General features: G+C 38.9%; 1 protein-coding gene across 2 annotated transcripts in view; it reads right to left on the bottom strand.

The window, feature by feature from the left end:
* Window positions 1–16,848, bottom strand: part of LOC130888157 (zinc finger protein 431-like) — a 44,558-nt gene extending 27,710 nt beyond the window's left edge. For both annotated transcript variants that reach the window (XM_057791042.1, XM_057791041.1), the window contains exon 1: window positions 16,745–16,848. Coding sequence is in view for 1 of the 2 variants with exons in the window: in XM_057791041.1 (XP_057647024.1) it covers window positions 16,745–16,771 (27 nt within the window). In the remaining variant the exon portion in view is untranslated. The remainder of the gene's footprint in view (window positions 1–16,744) is intronic.
* Window positions 16,849–18,166: the final 1,318 nt, after the last annotated feature.

Here is an 18,166-nt window from a genome sequence, read left to right as displayed (position 1 = left end):
GCATTGAAGAGGATCCTTATGGAGTTTGATAGCCATTTGGGCAAGAAACTACTCTTGCCTGGACTGTTGCATAAACTGGACACAAAGAACCCGCAGAGAGAGGACTGCTGAACTTGCCTAAAGGTGAGATGATCTTTCGGGGTTCCTGATTCATGAAAGAGTCTGCGAGACATTCTGCAGGACACAGCAGATAGTGACTGAGTTGCCTTTGAAATTTCCTGCTTCATAGAAATGTCTGCTGGAAACTATGGGCCTGTAGGCCAAGGATGGATGCCCCAACGGTACAGAGAAACTTTGGGTGACTGTCAAGGCAGCGAGATGTCTCTGTCATTTCTAGAGTTTGAAAGTTGCTTATTTCTTGTTTGCTTAGGTAATATTGTATCTTTCTGGAGTCTTCGATGGAGTTGAAGAATAGTTAGTTATAGTTATAGTTTTCCTTAGTTATGATAAAGATAAAGTAGATGTAAATATTGTAATTTTTACTTGATAACTGTTTTGTTATATGTAATTTTGCTATGTTAAAGTTAAAGCCTTCCTTTTTTTTTTTTGTTTAAACTGAAAAAGGGGAAATGATGGAGGAAGGTCATTGGTTAAAAAATAAAAGAAACTGCTTGGCCCTCATAGGTTAGAACATAGGTAGGTGGAGTAAACAGAACAGAATGCTGAGAGGAAGAGGAAGTGAGCTCATATGCCTTAGCTCTGCTCTCTGGGGAAGATGCGATGAAGCTCTGACCCAGGATGGAAGTAGGCTAGAATCTTCCTGGTGCTACACAGATTATTAGAAACGGGCTAAATTAATATGTGAGAATTAGCCTAGAAGAGGCTAGATATAATGGGCCAGGCAGTGTTTAAAAGAATACAGTTTGTGTGTTGTTATTTTGGGGCATAAGCTAGCCAGGCAACCAGGAGCTGGGGTGGCAGGAACACAGCCCGCAGCTCCCACTACACATAGGTACCAAAAATACAAGTGGTATACAGACATACATATAGACAAAGTGCAAACAAAGAAAAACTTAGAAAAAAGATACTGTTTTCTAGTAGGAAATTTTCCAAGAAAAAAGCGGGGCAGGCTACAAATATAAAGAAACAATATTATAAAAATAAGCACCAGGACTACATACATATCTGTTGAATTAAAGACAAGAATACTCTTCTATTCCAGCTATACTCAGTCTCTTGCTCACCTCATTCTTAACACAGGATCCCTACATTCACAGCAAACATCAAACTGATCCTAAATCCAAGCTGGATAAGCAGGTCTAGTGTTGTGACAAACCAAGACTGAGTTTCCCTACAAGGGGAACAACCTGTTTTCATTGGCCTAAAAGAACATAGTCTGGGACTACAGAAAAACGTGATTCTTTAATTTGTAATTGTTTGGATTTTCATGGTCCATTGTTACTGTTATAGAAAAGATATAATAGCTTCACTTAACATAGACACATACATAACACTGAAAATGTATTCTTCATTTAAGTAATCCGAACTGAACTTTCAAATGAAAAAATAGGAAACACCCATCCCAATGATTATCTACTTGTCAGCAAAAGCTACATTTGTTAATAGATTTCACATTTGCAGTAATACAGAATCATTAACTTAGATATATATTACGGGGGAAAATAACTGGCGATAAATGGTATTACTGAGTACATATCTGTAATATCAGCTCTTGTAAGGCCAGATTATCCCAAGTGTAAGACCAGCTTGGTCTAGATAGGTGAACTCAAGGAAAAATACCCAGCAAAACTACCTCAAATATACCAATTAATTAATTAATTAATTAATTAAAGATTTACAGGGGCTAGACAGATGACTCAGAGTTAAGGGCACTAGGTACTCTTTCATGTATTGACTTCAATCATGATGGCTCACAACCATCTGTAATGAGATCTGGTGCCCTCTTCCAGCATGTAGGGAGAACACTGCATACAGAATAAATAAATAAATGTTTGATAAATAAATAAGTTCTTTAAAAAATTTTTAAAAGAGGGTAAATATAATTTAGCTAAAATGATTTTTAGGTTTTGTGACAAAAGTAGACATTTCCTTACATACAGTCTCAATACTATCCACAAGAAAACCATGAGTTTCATAGATAGGATACATGAAACAAAGAAAATCTTAGAAACTAAAAGAAGCACAACTGTCCTACATTGAGAAACCCCACAGATGAAGTAAAAACTAATACAAAAGAGTTACTAAGTAAAGTGCTTGATCTATTTGCTGAAATCATACCAAAAAAAATTTTCAAACATCAACAAGTAGTAAGAGAGCACCTGCTAGCATGAGCCCTGCCTGTATTTCACTCCTAACATGAAAATTATCTAGAATACTGGAGAATATAAGATATGCAAAAAAGCCATAACTGAAAAGCAAATAAGCTTTTAAAATGGAAATCTGAGTAATAATAAGGATTTAGAACTAACTCATGCAGACATGAGCAAAAAAGACAAAAATATAAATCACAGACCTAAAAGAAAATCAAGATTATTATTCAACTCTGAATGAAAACCTATGCAGTATGAACAAAGAACCAACATTTCCACATTATATGTGTTGAAATCATAAGCTGGAGAGTGGCTTGTGTGGGAGTAAGAACAAGACAAGGCCATCCTCAGGGGAATTCAATGCCACCTTAGCCAACTAAAGACCAGGTAGTGGTGTAGGAGGTCCTTCTGTATTTTGTTTATAAATGTTCTTTTACATTTAAAGGGGGATATGATATAGAAATGAATAATTTACACTAGTATAAATCTTGATTTATGGATACAAATTTAAGTTCAATTTTGTTATATGTATATATTTCTGATCTTGATTAAGGTATTGTGATTGTGTAGTTCATTTAAAAATGTAATGTATAATTAAAATATAGGTTGTTAATGGATAATCATCTATAATAGTCAAGTTTGTAGTCATGTTAGTTAGATTTTCTAGATGTACATAGATATATTTCAGACAGGCATTCTTCATATCTTTCAAAGACTACAAAACGTGACATTTAAGATGTTTTAATAACTTAGGACTTTTCGTGACAATGAGACACGTCTGCTCCTGGCAGCACCAAGCTACTTCAAGAGAAAGATGAACACCAAAGAGGCTCCTTATGGAGTTGGTTAGCCATTTGGACAAAAAAAAAAAAAACTGCTCTTACCTGGACTGTTACATAAACTGGACACGAAGATCCCACAGACAGAGGACTACTAAACTTGCCTAAAGATGAGATGATCCTTTGGAGTTCCTGTTTCATAAGAGTCTGCGAGCAATTCTTCAAAACACACACACACAAAAAAAACGTGACTAAAGTATCTTTAAAATTTCCTACTTCATGGAAATGTCTGCTGGATGCTATGGGCCTGTAGGCTAAAGATGGATGCCTCAACGGTACGAAAAAACTTTGGGTGACTGTACAGGCAGTAAGATGTCTCTGTCATTTCTAGAGTTTTAAAAGTTGTTTACTTATTGTTTACTTAAGTAATATGTCCTTCTGGAGTCTTTGATGGAGTTAAAAATAGTTATAATTATAGTTTTTCTCTGTTATGATAAAAGGTAAAATATATATAAATATTGTAACTGTAATTCTACTATGTTAAAGTAAAATCCTTTCTTTTTTAAACAAAGAAAAAGGGGGAATGGTGTAGGAAATTCTTCTGTTTATGTATTGCTTTCATTGGTAGAATAAAGGAATTGCCTTGGACTTTTGCTAGGGCAGCCCTTAGGTGGGTAGACCAGACAGAACAGAATGCTGGGAAGAAGGGAAGTGTGGCAGATGCCATGATTCTCCTGCCTGAGATAGATGCTGGTTAGAATCTTTCCCAGTAAGCCACAACCTTGTGGTGATATACAGATTGAAAGAAATGGGTTAATCAAGATATGAGAGTTAGACAATAAGACACTAAAAATAATGGGCCAAGCAGTAATTAAATTAATACAATTTCTGTGTGGTTATTTCGAGAGATAAGCTAGCCAGGCAGTGGGATGCAGCCCGCTCCTTCATACTACAAGGTAGCAACATAAGTATGGCCAGAAATTTTGAGCCCACATACGATATACTTTTTCAAAGCACAGCCAACATTAGCATTTAGTGGTCATATGAAAAAGATCTCAGATAGTTGTGGTGGCACATACTTTAATCCCAGGACTCTGGAGTCAGGGGCTAGCAGATTCCTGGGCTTGAAGCCAGTCAGCCTGCACTGCTCAAGAACTCCAGGCCCACAAAGTGGGTTTCTGTTTTTTTGTGTGAATGCAGGTACACACATCATGTGTACTGACCAATGGACAACTTTCCTTTTAGGATTTGGTTCTTTTTACCATGGTTTTCAGGAATAAGCATATTGTGCTTGTACCTGTTTTGACCTGATGAGTCATCTCAAGATCTCACAAATACATATAAATAAAATTTATAAAATAAATGCTGGCACCTAAAGTCAGTGTAAATGTAAATATACTGTCTTGTATGGTTGCTTTTCAAACATATAAGGACTAAGTCAAGTTTATTACTAAACTATTGTAGGTCAAATTCATAAATAGCAAGATTTTCATGCTTATACTAATTTTCTCTAAATCAACAGTGGCTACAACTACACAAATTCGCTTCATCCACTGGTCTATGTAGTTACTAACACTATTCTGAAACTTTTCCAAGTGTTTTTGCCATAGGACAGAGGTGGCAATTTAAGATGCATACAACTTATAAACCATCCATTAGTATATGCAGGTGACAGGGAAGTCCTTAAACATGAAAAGATATAGAGTACATGTACTAGCAAATAATCTGACTAGTGTAAATATTCCACATTATTCCAAGATGAGATTTCCTCTATCTATGAAACTTTCTAAAGCTGCAGACTATAAATACTTACATTTGGTCATTTTTATTTAAAAATCTATTTTCTAGAATACATCTCCTGCGGTGATATGGAGTACCTCAAGTGTTGCTGAGTAAGCATTTCTTGCAATCATGCCGAGCAGTCAAATTTGGTTACCATTACTCCACACTAGTTGACTTTTTGTTTTTAATTCAACATATCAACTTCTGAAAATGTGAGAATGGCACAATGAATATGAATAAATGCCCTCAGTCTCTGTAGCCTCTGTTATACAGCTCTCATTGGTGAGCCACTTTCCCATCTAATTATACAGGAAGCAGGGAACCTAGTTTTTCCAATCTGACACTAACTTTTAACTGTTCAGGAGTACAAAGCATATATCCCCAGCACTCAGAAGCTGGGAAGAAAGCTGTCATTAATCAGTGGCCAGGCTAGACCAGATAACAAAGCAACAACAACAAAATTCCATTTGGAATAGTAAGAGCAGGTCTAATAATTTCATGTCACTGAAAACCTCTTAAACCTCAGAACAGCAAGATGAACAACACTTTAACTATATCACTCTGGTTTCTGTATGGGAAAGAACTTTTATAAACTTGTACAGACACTAAAGAAATCAAAATGGCAGTTCCTCAGAAAAACTGGAAAAGATCTACTCCAAGATGCCACTATACTATTCTTGGACACATAGCAAAAGACGTTTCATTCTACCACAAGGACACTTGCACAGTTATGTTCACAGATTTATTCTTAATAGCAAAAAACTGGAAATAACTTAGATGTCCCTCAACCAAAGAATGGATAAAGAAAGTGAGGTACATTTACACAATGATTACTCAGTTATTAAAACAAAAGTATCATAAAACTTGCAGACAAATGGATGGAACTAGAAAAAAAATTATCCCGAGTAAGGTAATTGAAACCAAAAAGGAAAAACATGACATGGATATTAGCTATAAAGTAAAAGATATTCATGCAACAATCCACAGATCCAGAGAGACTAATTAGCAAGAAGGGCTGGGGAGGCGGGGATACATAGATCTCCCTGGAAAGAGGAAATAGAATAGATTTTGTGGATAGACTGGGAGCTGGTGGGACTGGGAACAGGAGAGAGCAGGCTAGGGAAAGGGATGGAAGGAGAGAGTATGAGGGAAGACTACTGGAATTAGGACTAATTTGGGAGTCAATATGGAAACCTAGTGCAGTCTCTGTTCTGGAACTTAATTGGTTGAAATACTTTTCTTTCTAACTTCAAAAGCAGTAAATCTAGCTCTTCATATACTCCTTAGATTTTATGAAAATGACCCTAGAAAATACTCCTAAAAACAGGGGGATGAGGAAACTGAAGAGTCTTCTTTAACCAGGCAAGGCTTACAGTATTGTGACTGGGACACCAACCCAGTCACAAAACCTTCAACCTATAATTAGTCCTACTCGAATGATGCTGGGTTAATTGGTGGCTCAGTACTTGTGGGAGTAGACAACCTGGCTAACTTGAGTACCAATCTATTAGAGGGGGCCCATGTGAAACACTACTTGGATGTCCAAAAACCCAAAGCTCAATGGCCTACAGATCTAGGACAAAAACAAAAAAGGTTTTAAAAACGTCAAAGAAATAATTTTTAGTGATATTCTGCTATACTCATAGAATGATACCTACTCCAACTGAATTCAGACAAGCTTAATCCAGAAACTGATGGGAACAGATGCAGAGATCCAGAGCCAACCATTAGGAGGAGCTCAGGAACTCTTGTTGATAAAGGGGAGGAAAAACTGTAGCAGCCAGGGAACAAAGCCCACAGAATCAAATAACCCAAGGTCTTAGGTGTCACACAGACAGAAGAAACAATCATGAATCCCATAAGGGTCAGTGCTAAGTTCTTTGAAATACATGTTATGATTATGTACTTTCATGCTTTTGTAAGACTACTAAAAGTGGAAATGTGTGTGTGTGGGGGGGGGAAGTCTCTGACTCATTTACCTGCTCTTGGGACCATTTTCCTCATACTAGGTTGCCTTATCCAGCCTTGATATGATGGTTTGTGCCTAGTCTTATTGTAACTTGCTGTAGTATGTATACTAGCTGATTTTGTATGTCTACTTGACAACAAGCTAGAGACATCAGAGGATTGGGGCTTGGTTGACGAAATGTCTTAATGAGGCAGTGAAGTCTTAATTACTGAAAAAATGGAGGAGGGCCCAGCCCACTGAAAGTGCTACCATCCCTGTGCTGGTGGTTCTGAGGCTCTATAAAAAGGGAAGGCTGGGCAAGTCATTAGCACTCCTTCATGGCATTTGCATCAGCTGCTGCCTCAAGAATCCTGCCTTGTTTGAGCATCTGTTCAGAATTTCTTTAATAGTGAACATCAATGTGGAATTGCAATCCAAATAAACCCTTTTCTTTCCATCTTGCTTTTTGGTCCCAGTGTTTCATCACAACAATAGAAATCCTAACTAAGACACCATGTCTAGTTGATATCTATGAGACTTCTTCATTCCTAAGTATAAAAGGAAGACTAGTGATACCTCTAGGTCACAATCCCTCCTTATAGGAGCTTAGGAAAGAAACTCAAGCTAATAACTAAAGGCAAAACATGGGGAAACATTGTTTACTGGTTTCTTCTCTTACTTAGTCACTGTCTCATACCCAGCTATCTTTCTTATCCATCCCAGACCCACTTGATTAGAGATATTGCTGACTCAATGGAAGTGCCTTCCTACATCAATCATAATCAACACAACCTCCCCCAGACACAGTAACAAGATATTCTGATTTGGCAGGCCCTCTACTGATGTTCCCTCAGATGATTCTAGTCTGTCATGTTGACAGCTAAAGCTAATTAGGATGCAAAGACAATGTATTGTTCATACCAATCACTTCAGCAGGAAAAACCCAAACTAGAAGATTGCAACAACTGGAAAATACTGATATGCCAGGAAATTGGAAGATGCAAGCCTCTTAGATCAAAAGGAGAAACTAAAACTGTCTCTCCACAGAAAGTTCCACGCAACAACAACAAATCACAGAACTCATAACAAGAAAATTTCTGTATACAATATTGGTGAAAGTCCATCATTTTCCAGAAAATAAACAAAATAATTAGATTACAATTAATAAAATCAACAATATATGTTGCACCACTGACAAAACAAGACACAAGGACAGACCTACAAATATTTTTTATGGTCCCTTAAACAAGAACTACAGGATCCTCCTAATCAAAATCAAACTCTAAGAAGTCAATGGCCATGACTCATCCTGTGCACCACAGTTCTCTCCTTTGCCAGTCACAGAGAATTGGATGAAGGAGGAGGTTGTTTCACCAAAATTGGAGAGATTAGTTTCAAGTCTTTTTAACTTTGTAGAAAATAGTTTTGAGTACTAAAAGGATTTCATTCTCTGTAATAAAGAAAAGGATGCCAGGCAGTACTGGCACACAGCTATAATCCCAGCACTCAGTAGCCAGAGAGAAGTGAATCTCTGTGAGTTTGTGGCTAGCCTGGTCTAGACAGCAAGTTCAAGAAAAGACTGCTAACCTACACAGAGAAATCTTGCCTCAAAAACAAACAACGAATGATAGATAGAAAGAAAAGGATGTCTGTTAGTATCATTTAGACATGATTTTGTTTTTTATGATTGATGATTTTCTATAAGTCTGAAGCAAAGTGAAGAAATGAAAACTCTTTTTAAAACAAAATACAAGATAATAAATTTTTAAAGAATCAGTGTGCACCTAAGTGTTAACAGAGGTTTTCTGTCCTGCCTGGTCCTGTAGCCATAAAGTCCCAATGAATCACAAAGTGGTCTGCATTAGTTGGTCCATTAGCTCAGGCTTCTTATTAACTAATTCATATAACTTACATTAGCCCACAATTCCTGTGTATGTTGGCCACGTGGCTTGGAAACTTTTTTGGTGAGGCAGTTACATCTTGCTTCCCCTGAGGCTAGGTCACAACGGTAGACTGAAACTTCCCTCTTCCCAGAATTCTCGTTGTCTTGCCCCTACTTTCAGCCTGGTCACCCTGCCTATACTTCCTGCCTGGCTACTGGCCAATCAGTGTTTTAGTAAAGTGATTTCTTTGGGACTTAACAACTGTGGGAACCACGCAGGACAGAAACCTCAGTCAACAAATGGTGCCCAACATGTGGACAGCTACATGCACATAAAGCCTAACAGAGCTTGGAAAAGAATAGAGTCAAGCATGGCTTCTTGATAGTAGCATTTTCTCAGGTGGGCTATGCTTGTTAGAGGTAAGTGCTCTCATTTAAGATAGGCTTCCTGACTTAGCTTTAGCTGCAAGACCTTGCAGCTCTTTTAAGAGGTCCTGCCATAAAACACTTAAATGGTGTTGATGAAAAGCTGACTGCATAAATTTTGGTGGTGGCAGGGACCTTGAAACACCATAGAGTTGTGGTAAAAAACATGGTTCCAGCTAGTACCTCTGCTATGAGGCTAGGCTGAGAAAGCTAAGAAATGGGGTGGATCCAGCCATCAAAGTTGCAGCTTTATTCCTAGTCATATCACTTGGCAAATTAAAGACTCATGTGGTCAGAAAAAGAGAGATATACAGTAAATAGAAATTCAAAGATGAAGAAAACCTCTAAATGGTTTACAGTGTGTTAAAAAACATATGTAGGCTTGGGAGAGAAAAGAGAAAAAAAAGGATAAAGTCCTTAAATTAAAAAAACAAAGAGAGTAGCTGGGTGTGGTGGCAGACACCTTTAATTTTAACATTTGGGGGCAGAAGCAGATGGATCTCTGTGAATTCAAGGTGTGATGGCACACACCTTTAATCCTAGCAACTTGGTAGGCAGAGACAGACAGATCTCTGTGAGTTCAAGGACAGCCTGGTCTACAGAGGGAGTTCCAGGACACCCAAAGATACACAGAGAACCTGTCTCAAAAGGCCAAAAATTGAAAATAAAAATAAAAGAAATAGAGGTTAAAATGAAGCCACGTAAAGATCAAAAATACACAGAGAGTCCAGATACTGTATGTTATTATGTCCTCTTTGAATTGTTTAAATGCTGAGGAAGGAGCAACAGTTGCTAAAAGATATTTGTTTATAAATGCAAGTTAGGTATTTTGAAAATACTTGACTTCAAAGTTGAAGTCAAAAGATATGGAGAAGAGGTTTTACTTTTGTTTCCTCAGGAAATGAGAGGCTGTGAATTCATTCCAGGTTATGAAAAATCAGGTTTGATCAAGGAAGACCTCCTAAAAAATCTCCAATAGAAGAAGATGGCCCAGATGTCTGAATTCTACATCCAGAACAAATTCAAGGCTGCTGCCTGAGATGATCAAGGCTCACAGAATTTTCCAGTCAGAATTTAAGCATGATTCTAAATTTTATTTAGGTTCCTGTAAAATTATCAGCATCCCCAATCAGCAGGAAGTAGCCTGGAAAACTATGCCTACATTCCCCAAAAATGGACTATAGATATTTTCCTTTGTTTAGAATGTTGGTTACAAGTTGTTATGGATAATGATCAGGAGAAAGGCTAAACAAAGAATATTAGATAAAGAGTTCTTTTTTTAAAAAGGGGGGGAAGTGCGGTGGGACAATGGTTTTTTACCCTTTCATTTGTATTTTAAATAAATGCTGGTTGTCCAGTAGTTCCACAGGAAGTAAAGGCAGGGCAACCAGGCAGGAAGTAGAGGTGGGACAACAAGAATTCTGGGAAGAGGGAAGTTTCAGTCTGCAGTCGTCATCCAGGCACAGAGGAAGCCAGACACCGAGCACACAAGATGTGACTGCTTCATTGAAAAAGGTACCAGGCTATGTGGCTAACACAGACAAGAATAATGGGCTAATTTTAAGATGTAAGAATTAGTTAATAAGAAGAGCCTAAGATACTAAGCCAATAAGTTTAAGATTAATGTGGAACTCTGTGTGTTTATTTGGGACTACACAGATGTGGAACCTAGTGGGACAGAAAACTTGGTTAAGACCTAAGCAACTTGTTTTGCTTTATAAGTCACAAGCACTTTTGAAAACAAGATTATTGTTATTTTTTGTGAATGTTTGCACATGAGAAAAAATATCTTCTATATGTGTACAGGTGACATACAAACGAAGGTGCCATACACACTGGATCTAGAATAGTAGATAGTTATGAGCCTCCTAACTTGAGAGTTGGTATCTGAACTCAGGTTCTCCCCAAAAAGAATATGTGCTGAGCCACCTGCCAAGACATATGACACTTTTTGGCCAATAGACCAAAAGTCTTTCAGATTAACAACAACAACAAAACCTAAATAAATGAAGAAATAAATAAATGATCCTTGAGAATATAATGCATCAATATAAGAGGCTGTGTATGGTAAATTTACACAATAAAGTAAATATAATCCAATGACAATGCCCAAAATTTAGAACAGGAAATATAATTAAAAAGCTACAGTCATAGTAGAAGCACTCAGAATGCTCAATGGGATTATGAAAAAATACTACACAGACTGACACAATACGACTTCTATACTTAACATAATGCTACCTACAACAATCAAGAATGTGTAAAATATTTGTCAAAGAATAAAGAAGATGGAGAGAAAGGGCCAAGAACAAAGGAAGGAAAATACAGTCAACTATTAATCAAAAGACCAAAGGAAACTCAGCCAGGAAAAGTGTGATTTTGACCAATGTAACCCCACTCCATACAATTCTATGTGTATAGAAGTATAATAAGCCAGGTGATGGTGGTACACGCCTTTACTCCCAGAACTCAGGAGGGAGAGACAGGCAGATTTCTGTTAGTTTGAGGACAGCCTGGTCTACAAGAGTTAGTTCCAAAGCTACAGAGAAACCCCGTCTTAGGGCAGAGGGGGAGAGAGAGAGAGAGAGAGAGAGAGAGAGAGAGAGAGAGAGAGAAAACAAGAGAGAGAGAAAACAAGAGAGAGAGAGAAAATAAACAAAGACTTCACAACTTGCACAAAATTAACTCAAATTGACCCATAAACTGTTATGCTTCTGACTTTCCAGCTACTAATTTTTTTTTTTTCAAAACACATAAGCCCCATGTTCTAAAGCTCTCTTTGCAAATGGAGGTAATCTCCAGTCATGGCTCTGCAGACACTTATGGTTACTTGTGGTTTCAGGCAAACCCAGTCCCACTGATGCCTAAACAATATGAAAGAATAATTTAAAATCTGCTTCCTGCCACATAGATTATGGCACGAAATATAAAATCTACCCTATATAACTGCACAACACCAAGGACTCCTGAGAAATCTCTCTACATAAGAAATTCCCTTCTTCCCCTGGAACTGGACTAAATCACACCATGGTAGCTAGTGGCAGCAGAAAGTTAAAAGCATTCTATTTATGTATTGCTAAAGGCTGATCCACATCACCTCTTTCTACAAGTTCCTAAACTTTCTGTAATATTTATAACTCAAACCTGAAAGTGGAATGCAATATTCAGAACTTCTAGAAACTAGATCTTCACTTTTCCAATTCATTTTCCCACCATGCACCACAAAAGCAATGCTTATGTCTGTTCACTGGACAAGCATCATATCCTTACATCCCAAGGCTGGAAAGCCTTCCCTTCCCCAGGAAATTACACACAGGGAGGCTCCAAAGACAAGGGCTACTGCCCAGGTCACCACATGAAACATCAGAATCACAGTCTAATAAATGGTCCATCCAAGTCCCAGCAGAAATGACAATGCAACAGACCTGCTATGAATAACCCACACTCACCATGACATGGCTTGCGGTCTTCCTTACAACTCCCTACAGCAGAAGTATCCTGGAAAGAACCTGCTAGCTAGTTATTGCTATTGATATGCCTTGCAAAAGTCCCTCACGAGCTAGGGTCACACAGCTATTAGCAGATCCCCTATTGGATGATCAGCGATCAAATTACTCAGACAGCATGGTCCTCCCAACCTCTGCCCTTCCAGCTCAAAAGACAGGACCCTGGTCTGGAAAGATGTATTTTAGTAGACATTCTTCCACTCTCCCAGAGCACTTTCTGTTCCTCATCCAAGGCACAGGGTCCTTTGTATGCCCATTCCATTACACATTCAACTTCCAGTGTAGCCAACCATATGCTTCTTAGCTGGGAAGTCCTGCAGCCAAACACAGGTCACAGTAAACAGTGACTGTTGTTAAAGTATAAAAGACATCATGAATTAGAAAATAACGAGGAGTCATAGTAGGGCATGGAGTCAAGAAAAAGACTTTGGATACGATGTATCTCAAATAATTATTTTGAAAGGTAAAACTGGCTTTAGGACCAAGTGCTCCAGAGACTAGGGATTAGTATAAGAGCACATCAAGGATTACTCACACCTTTTATCTCAGACTGTACATAATAAATCTGAAAAATAACAGGCCTGTTAGGCAGGGTCAGAAATGTTTACACAGATCTTCTATATTGGTTAAACTAGTGTAACTGCAGTGATTTGGTTACATGATAAGGTCAGTACTTTATTCCAAATCATGATTGCCCTGATCTGTGGGCCTCAAGAAATGGCCAGTCAGGAAATTTATGGCGCCTCTAAAATTCATTACCTGACTCCTCTTTGTTAATAACAATCATTGCCAAAGCAGAAAAGCTCTCACCCTCCTTTCGGTCCCTCCCTTTCTACGCTCTGACTACATCACTTTCGAAGTTGGTCAGTGAACTCAATTCTTGCTCTGGTCCTTCTTCATTTGTAACTCCCAGTAAAAGTCAGAGAGACTGGAGGATATGGAGGTCTCATATCCTCACCAGTCAAGGCCCAGCCTGAAAGGAGCTGCAAGACTGACTTCCCACCACTGGGCAGCAGAGGCATTTCTCAAAGCATTTCTCAATTTCATGGCTCCAGGCAAGTCTGGGCTACAGGAAGTTTTGCTCACAAGAGAAACAAATAAATCAATTGCACTTGAGAAAAAAGGAATGATTTTTTTTTTTTCTTTTCGAGACGGTTTCTTTGAGCTGCTCTGGAACTACCACTTGTAGACCAGGCTGGCTTTGAACTCACAGAAATCCATCTGCCTCTGCCTCCCGAGTGCTGGAATTAGAGGATTCACCACCACCTCCCAGATGAAATGAAATTCCTTATTTTTTTTTTTTTGTTTGTTTGTTTTTCGAGACATGGTTTCTCTGTAGCTTTGGAGCCTGCCCTGAAACTTGCTCTATAGACCAGGCTGGCCTTGAACTCAGAGAGATCCACCTGTATCTGCCTCAGTGCTATAATTAAAGTCATGCACCACCAACTGTCTTGTAATGAAATTCTTAATGACCAGGAAACGATGGAGAACAGGAACAAATAAATAACATTAATGAAACCAGTAAGTGACTTTTTATAATTATAAAAATCATGTATTTTTTAGATTAAAATCCTTAGCTATGTTGACTTTGTAGAAGAGTAGGCCCTTCCCTAGTAGAGAGAAAGACATTAATAAGAGACTGATTGATCTTCCCTATAGGCACATTGGCTGCTGACGTCTGTAACTTGACACACTGAGTTACAATGGCCTGTTTCTCAAACTTCGAAGATGACTTAAATGTGTCAAGCAGGACTGAGTATATCTACACAGGAGAATTCAATATTCATTGACACAAGATAACTTTCTCAAATTGTACAACCACCAATGTGGTCTGTGTTCATTCACATGGCATGAAATAACGCATACTGGGAAATTATAAATTAATTCCCTCTGCCACAATTAGGTCCTTTTTCATAGTAGTGATTCCAGAATTTGACTGCCTGTCCTGTTTCCCCTGCAGTGTACACAATAAACTATTCTTCCTATTCTAGTCTGGAGGCAGACGCCATGCTCACATGCAAACCCTTTTCCTCTAACTCCAATGGACAGTCAGCTACAGGACTCAAACGGGTAATTTTTAAACTCTGAGGTGGTATGGGCATTTAGTTCAAGAATTGTGGAGGTGTCAAAAAAAGAATTTTTGAGGTGAAATATGGAGAACCACAAGGTCGTTACCCCGGGAGTGCAAGAGTCGGAGGTCAAGGCCACCTGAGTCAGCAGAGGAGAGCTTGTCTCAGAAGCACTTCTAAAAGGCTGGAAATGCAGCTGTCCTAGAATTCATACGCCTTTCCAAGGAGAAAAAAAACTCCACATATTTAGGCAATTAATAAAGGAAAATCTCTTTAATAAGAGCAAGCAACTATCTCTGGCTAATGCTCATAGAAGAGCCAGCCTAGACATATTTTTCATTCAACATATGCTGTCATCCTTACATTTCTGTTAGGGTCATGCTCCAGGTTACACTGCACAATTTAAATAGGGACAGGAGACTGCATGTCTATACATTTAGGCAGATGGGAGACTTACACTCAAAGAGATTCCCAGAATTGTTTCTAAAGTATACATACCAGTGATCTGATAAAGCAGAACATTTTTCAGTGACTGAGTCCAGAGGTAAAGGTGCCAGGGAATGAGAACGACAGGAAAAGTAGAAAGTAGACAAGATAAACACTGGCTGGCTTGGGGAGGATTTTGCACAAGCTATGTCTTATACCAAGATACCAAGTAAGTTCTTTTTGTTGTTGTTTTGTTTTTTGGATTTTTTTTTTTTACTTTGTTTTTCAAGACAGGGTTTCTCTGTAGCTTTGGAACCTGTTCTGGAATTATCTCTTGTAGACCAGGTTGACCTCGAACTCGACCTCGAACTCAGAGATTCGCTTGCAGCTGCCCCCCTAGGTAATGGGATTAACATGCTGGGATTAAAGGTGTGTGCCACCACCGCCCAGTTGCCAAGTAAATTCTTAAGAAGAATAGCTTCTTCTATACTACTTTTAGGGGGGAAAATGGGAAAATTCCATGAAGCCAGCTGAATCTATGATACAATGGAATAAACTCAGGAGCAGGTTAATCAAATAATGTTGCACAAGGGGAATACAGGGTATCTCAAGAATATTACTACCGTGGCTTTGGAACTGATAACAATAGTTCCATATAGTGGGAAGAGTTGGGTTCTTGGGATCTGGAGCAACCAGTCCACAAAGGCCGTGGCCCCAGACCGTTACTAGTTCTATATTCCTGGTTTTAGTGAAGGAGCTCTGCTTTATTCTCAATGCATCAAGTCTTGAGGCAAACACTCAAGGCCTAGGCCCCAGGCTGTTACTAGCTCTCCCAAGAATGTGCTTGCTCCCTGCCTTGCTAAATGAAAGCCTTGCTTTACCAAGTCAGTTCCTAACACAACAATACTTTACTTTTCACATAGTTGTCCCCTGGTGTCACATTGCCCATCTCTCAGAACTAGGGTGTTTCTCAATAGAAAACTTTAAGGCAGACCAGGCCTTAAGGAGGTTTTGACCTTCTTGAGTAGCTAGGGAGATGCCTGTTTTTTGATGTACAGATAAGGCTAGTGACTGCTTCTAAATCAGGGATATCTCCTTTGTAACAGTTTGGAGTCAAATGCCTGGCCAATCCTGGTTTAAAAAAAAAAAAATGTGTATCATAACACCCTTATCTCTACCAGGCCTCATTCGGTTATACTTATCTTTGGAGTGTTTCAGAAGCAGCCCTCCCTTATCTATATTCTTTGTGAGACTTACTTTCTACTAAACCTTAATTTACTTTTGTAATAACCAATTCTACGCTTCGACATCACAGCTAAGTAGTGGAGTGCTACCCAACGCAAGAAATGACTTTTACAACCTCCACAAAATTAACTGTGAACGGATCTTACATGAAATGTTAATGCAAAGTGCTGAACGTCTAAGCAGATACTGGAGAAATTCGATCTGTTCAAGTTTGACAACCTAAAGCATTCTTGTTGACTCCAAATGCACACAGCTCTCCGCACAGAAGTTAGGCAGAGCCCTGTGCCTGGGTCCAGGAAGTTGTTCGGATTGCTAGGAGACTCCACCCGGGCCCTGGTAGGACCCGCCACACAGGCTCTCGAAACTCCTCATCCGCTCTTCCCCATAGGAGGACAGCAGCTCCTCACTCACCATGTCGGGGCTTCCCAGCTCACCCATAGCCCCTTCACAGCTCCCTGCAGCAGCACAGCAAGCGGAAAAGAAACGGCGGCAGCTCTTCCGCAAAGCCAAGCCGGCAGCTGGGCTCCCGGAAGGGCCCTGCACCGGTTCTGACTGGCAGTTTTTTTTACCGGAGGTCCTGATTGGCTAATAAGGCATGAGTGACAAGAGCACCTCCCTTAAGGTTACAGTGCCCTTAAAGACACAGCACAAGGGTTTCTGACACCCCCCCCCCCCACACACACACACACCCGCCTTCTATTGAGGAGGAAGACCTACTTCAGAACTGTATAGATGTGCATTTTAATAGCGTTTGCCCCTGGCTTGACTTGGAGACTGTGCTGTATTCCTGCCTTCTATAAGCACTTCCCATTTTTTCCTCCTGAATATCAAGTGACTAGCTCGCAGAGTCCTTTACTCATTGAGGAGTGTTGTGATTCCCTGACCCACAGGTGGAAGGGTGCCCAGAAACAATATTATATTATGTTATGTTATATTATATTATATTTATTATTTATTAACAATTTTAAAGAGAGATTTAAGAACAGAAAAGGAGAGGTTTGATCTGTGTCTTTTCAATGGAATGTACTTTTCACTGAATGTACTTACTTGCTAGTCACAAGCACTTAAGGGAACCAGGACAGAAACACAGGAAGTATATAAAATAATGATAATAATAATGATGATGATGATGATGATGATGATGATGATGATAAATCTCCCTTGCACCAGAAGCCAGGATGATGAAAGGAAAATTGCTTTCTTCTAGAGTTCAAGGCAAACTCTTGACAAATGAGTAATAATAAACAGAGTAATCGTCACGGTAAGTTGAATATTTAGAGAATATTGAACCTTGGAAGAATGTCTTTATGAGCACTACTGTGTGCCAGGACATCTTCCTCAGACAGAAAAAAAAAATGGCTGCATTATTCATGGTTCTCGACATGAGCAGGGCTGGTAAGAATCAATCTCTTCATATATGTGAATTGATTAGAAAGATTCATAAGTTGTAGTCCACCTAACCCAACAATTGCTGTCTACCAATGGAGATGTTAAGAATCAGTAGTTGTTCAAACCATGAGTCTGGTTGTCTCAGCTGGTTTTCTGAACCTATGGCAGGTTTATTTTTTACCACGAAGTCTTTATTTAAAATCAAGTAAATGACACTGTCAAAGAATACTGCTTTGTAGCCTATACCACATAATAACCTTGATATTTGATCTAAATGATAGCTGTGCCAATGGCACAATTCTCACAGATAAAAAAGACAGACCATAACTACAAAAAGCAGCAAAGGAAAAGGCACCTAACAGCACTGTATACTCTACTCTTACATGAAGGGTTATGATGAGCTCCATTAACATAAGGAAAAAGCTGCTTTTGGCTCTCACTAAC

This window comes from Chionomys nivalis, chromosome 16, assembly GCF_950005125.1.
Source record: "Chionomys nivalis chromosome 16, mChiNiv1.1, whole genome shotgun sequence".
NCBI classification, from domain to species: domain Eukaryota; kingdom Metazoa; phylum Chordata; class Mammalia; order Rodentia; family Cricetidae; genus Chionomys; species Chionomys nivalis.
The sequence above is the reverse complement of the archived record's forward strand: the minus strand, read 5'-3'. Positions and strand labels throughout refer to the sequence as shown.